The following is a 3200-nucleotide window of genomic DNA, read 5'->3' as shown; positions in this document are numbered from 1 at the left end:
AGCTGTGGAGTCGTATGACGGTGTATACGCTCAACCGAGCGGAGAACCTTTGGTCGTGACCAAGAAGAGCACATTGACACTGATAGTGTCGACATAAGATGTGGACAAATCAGGACAGCTGACCGACGTGCACTTCGCTGCTGGTATTGGCCAGCGAGAAAACAACTAAAGGCTTCAGGAAGTATTGACCCAAAGACAAGGCAGTGATAACGCATCAGCACACCAAACATATTGAGACTTCGAATACGACTCAGCAAGTTCAACGCTTGTACCTGCGACAAGGATGCTGCAGATTCGGAGGCGTCTGCGAGTAAACCGTCGAGGTCCACTGAGGCGACAAGCGCTGGAGAGTCACTGGGTCGTGAGTGGCCGTACGGACAGCGCGAAGAAGCGTACAAAGAAGTCCGAGAAGAAAACATCTTGGACGAGATAGCGACCGGTGACGCGGTCGGTGGGTCGCTAGACTACTGGCTATGCGGACGAGTTCGCTGAACAGTCGGAGAGCGGACAGGACGTTGTGAGCAACGTCATGGAGGCCGACCAAAGAAATATAGGCAGGCTATGTGTAGCCGTCATCGGGAAGGATGGATGAAAGCAATGAGCGAACGGATTGAGGCTATAGATGCGAGCGTCACTTTCGAATCAGCAGCGCACCCAGCAAAGCCCCGGCAGATCAGTACCACCTGTCGGCGTTCGAAATATCGAAGTGTACCCAGCCCAAACTTAGAAACACTAGGTTTTTCTATACCGATCTTTTCCAAGATCTTCCAGCATGAAAGCCCCCAAGGACCCGGGGAAGGGCAAGCCGCCGGATAAGACCGTGCGCGTCCAGGAGATCAGTCCCTCTTCCCTTCACGGGTCTAGAGGGATGGATATGTTGACAGAAGAAAAGTTAAGCCAAGGCTCCATCGTACCAGAAACTCAACAATCCGATGAGGAAATGGAGGATCTTGAGCAGAACGGAACTACGAACAACGCAAATCAGGAGTCCAAGAGGGACAATGCCAGCAAGGGAGACGAAGAGGAACGTCCTAATGAAGACGAGGAAGTGTATCCTGATGACGATGAGGGCGACAGCGCAGTGGAGCCAGGAGCTCAACGCAATGAGACGCAGGCGAGCAGCAACAACAAAGTGAACGACAACGGAGAATCACATAAGGAGGAGGCAAGTAAGCAGTCTTGTACGCAAGCAGACCGCAAGCTCGAATCACAGGACGTAGCCCCCAAAGAAATGTTTGAGGCTGTTGTAGAAGAGATGAAGAAAGCAGACAGCGACCAGCCACGCACGGCATGGATTATGACGATTTGTGAGTTGTACAACATCGTCCATGGGAAAGTAAAACTGGACAAGGACTTAATTCCAGCCGGAAAACAGAGATACCCCAAGTTGAAAAGTGAAGAGAAAGCGTTACTGTTCAAGATGTTTAAGGAAACATGTGTACTTACGCCGGGGCAGTATGAAGACTGGGAGCGTTACGCACTCGCAGCTACTCAAGAGCTGTATAACACGAATAGATCGTTCAAGACGATCATGTATGGAGCGATAAGCAAAGTAAAGTGGGCGAACACCAAACCACTAAATCAATGGGCAGCAAAGGTTAAAGCGACAGACAAGATCCAAGAAGGGAATACAGGAACGACGACAAATGTGGACACATACCAGGACTTTATGTTTAACCCAGCTATGTTTAATCGGCAAGACATAGAGCGACTTCGCGACTTATGTGAACAGCCAGCAGCAGCAACAACAGGCAGACAACTCAGATCCGGAACAGCGGATGAGTGGAGAATCATTGGGGGAATGGCAGAAGGAACGATAGTATGCAGAAGGAAGCCTGATTTCCTTAAAAGCATTCTTGACTCTAATGAACGGCTACGACTGCACAGAACCATTCAAAGTCAAGTCGAGGGAGAGCTTCTGTTGCAGCTACGGGGTGGAACCATAATTCGAGAGATCCGCCAACATACGCAAGCTATTCAAGAGGACATACGGGTGGCAGCAGAAGTAATGCACACCAACACGCCAGACTTACGCAAAATGCTCAGCTTAGCCAAGACGATCAGCTACAATCATGTTCATCGGAGTTTGCACTTCTTTTTCTTTGACAGAGCTACAGCTCGTCAATATCGGAATGTACAAGTTCCGTTCAACAGAAATGTCTACCGGCTCGCCAACGTCCATAGACCTGATACCGGTTCAGTCTGGCTGAGACAATTGGCACACGACGGCACGCGTAAATCCCCTCAGCGGCAATACGAAGTGGACATATACATTATCACGCGTTTCACGGATATTGGGAGAATTGAAGCTTATCTCCAGCAAAACATAACTGCGAAGTTCGAGTTGGATGACTTAGACACATGCCGACCAGAGTCAAGGACATCAGTAGTCTGGCGCCTCACGGTGCACACAGCGGAATGCCCGGAATTTTTAAGAAGTATCGTAAGGATCATCTGGTTTGGAAGACCCTTGGTATTGAAACACCCAAGTGTACGCGGTAGACTACAATGCTTAAGATGTGGCAACATCGGGCATACAATGGGGCGATGTCGTTACACGGACATTCAATTGAAAGGATCCGGGAGTCGAGTAGCAAAAGACAAGGAAGTAGAACAGCTTAAAGATCGAACTAAACCATTCACAACAATGGAGGAGGTCAAATCCGCCGCAGCTAAGAGATTGGAGATTCAAAAGGTGGAACTACAGGCGGCTCAAGCAGCGTTATCACCTAACACTGAGGTAAACATCAAAGGCAGACCGACTACTTCTCAACAAGAGAAGAAATCCTCCACAAGAGAAGACAACTCTGATCCGGATAGCAGAAAGATTGAGGTCCAGCCTGAACCAAAGACGAAATGGGTCACCAAGCCACTCAGAAATGGCAGGACGTTGTATGCCCATGCAGCTTCCTTAAAGGACAAGTTTGGGGTCGACCCGTCAAAGTTCTCTGTACTGGACGAGGAAGATACACAGGAATTTGATGAAGGCATTAGTGAACCAATCCCAAATGAGACGAAAGGCAAGCCCATCGAAATAGACTCAGAAAATGAACTGGAAGAAAAAGCTCCGATACCAATGCTCTGCAGCTGCCAAGGCCAAGCCTCCATTTAGTCAGAGCCAAGGGGCCGGAAACTCAGTCCAACAAGAGCAAGGTGGTGGGATGGACCCACGGGAGAGTATAGGCCATCTTGCGGGAAGT

The 3200-nt window shown here is 49.3% G+C and overlaps 1 protein-coding gene across 1 annotated transcript; it reads left to right on the top strand.

Annotated features, from left to right (window-relative positions):
• Positions 1-1669: 1669 nt before the first annotated feature.
• Positions 1670-2622, top strand: PITG_21776 (uncharacterized protein; the record flags this gene model as incomplete). The annotated part of the gene is made up of 3 exons (XM_002894781.1): positions 1670-1819; positions 1955-2457; positions 2577-2622. 3 exons carry the CDS (start codon positions 1670-1672, stop codon positions 2620-2622), a joined length of 699 nt encoding a protein of 232 aa, XP_002894827.1.
• Between the last annotated feature and the right edge of the window lie 578 nt (positions 2623-3200).

The sequence above is a fragment of the Phytophthora infestans genome, genomic scaffold (assembly GCF_000142945.1).
Source record: "Phytophthora infestans T30-4 supercont1.474 genomic scaffold, whole genome shotgun sequence".
Classification (NCBI taxonomy): domain Eukaryota; phylum Oomycota; class Peronosporomycetes; order Peronosporales; family Peronosporaceae; genus Phytophthora; species Phytophthora infestans.
The sequence above is the reverse complement of the archived record's forward strand: the minus strand, read 5'-3'. Positions and strand labels throughout refer to the sequence as shown.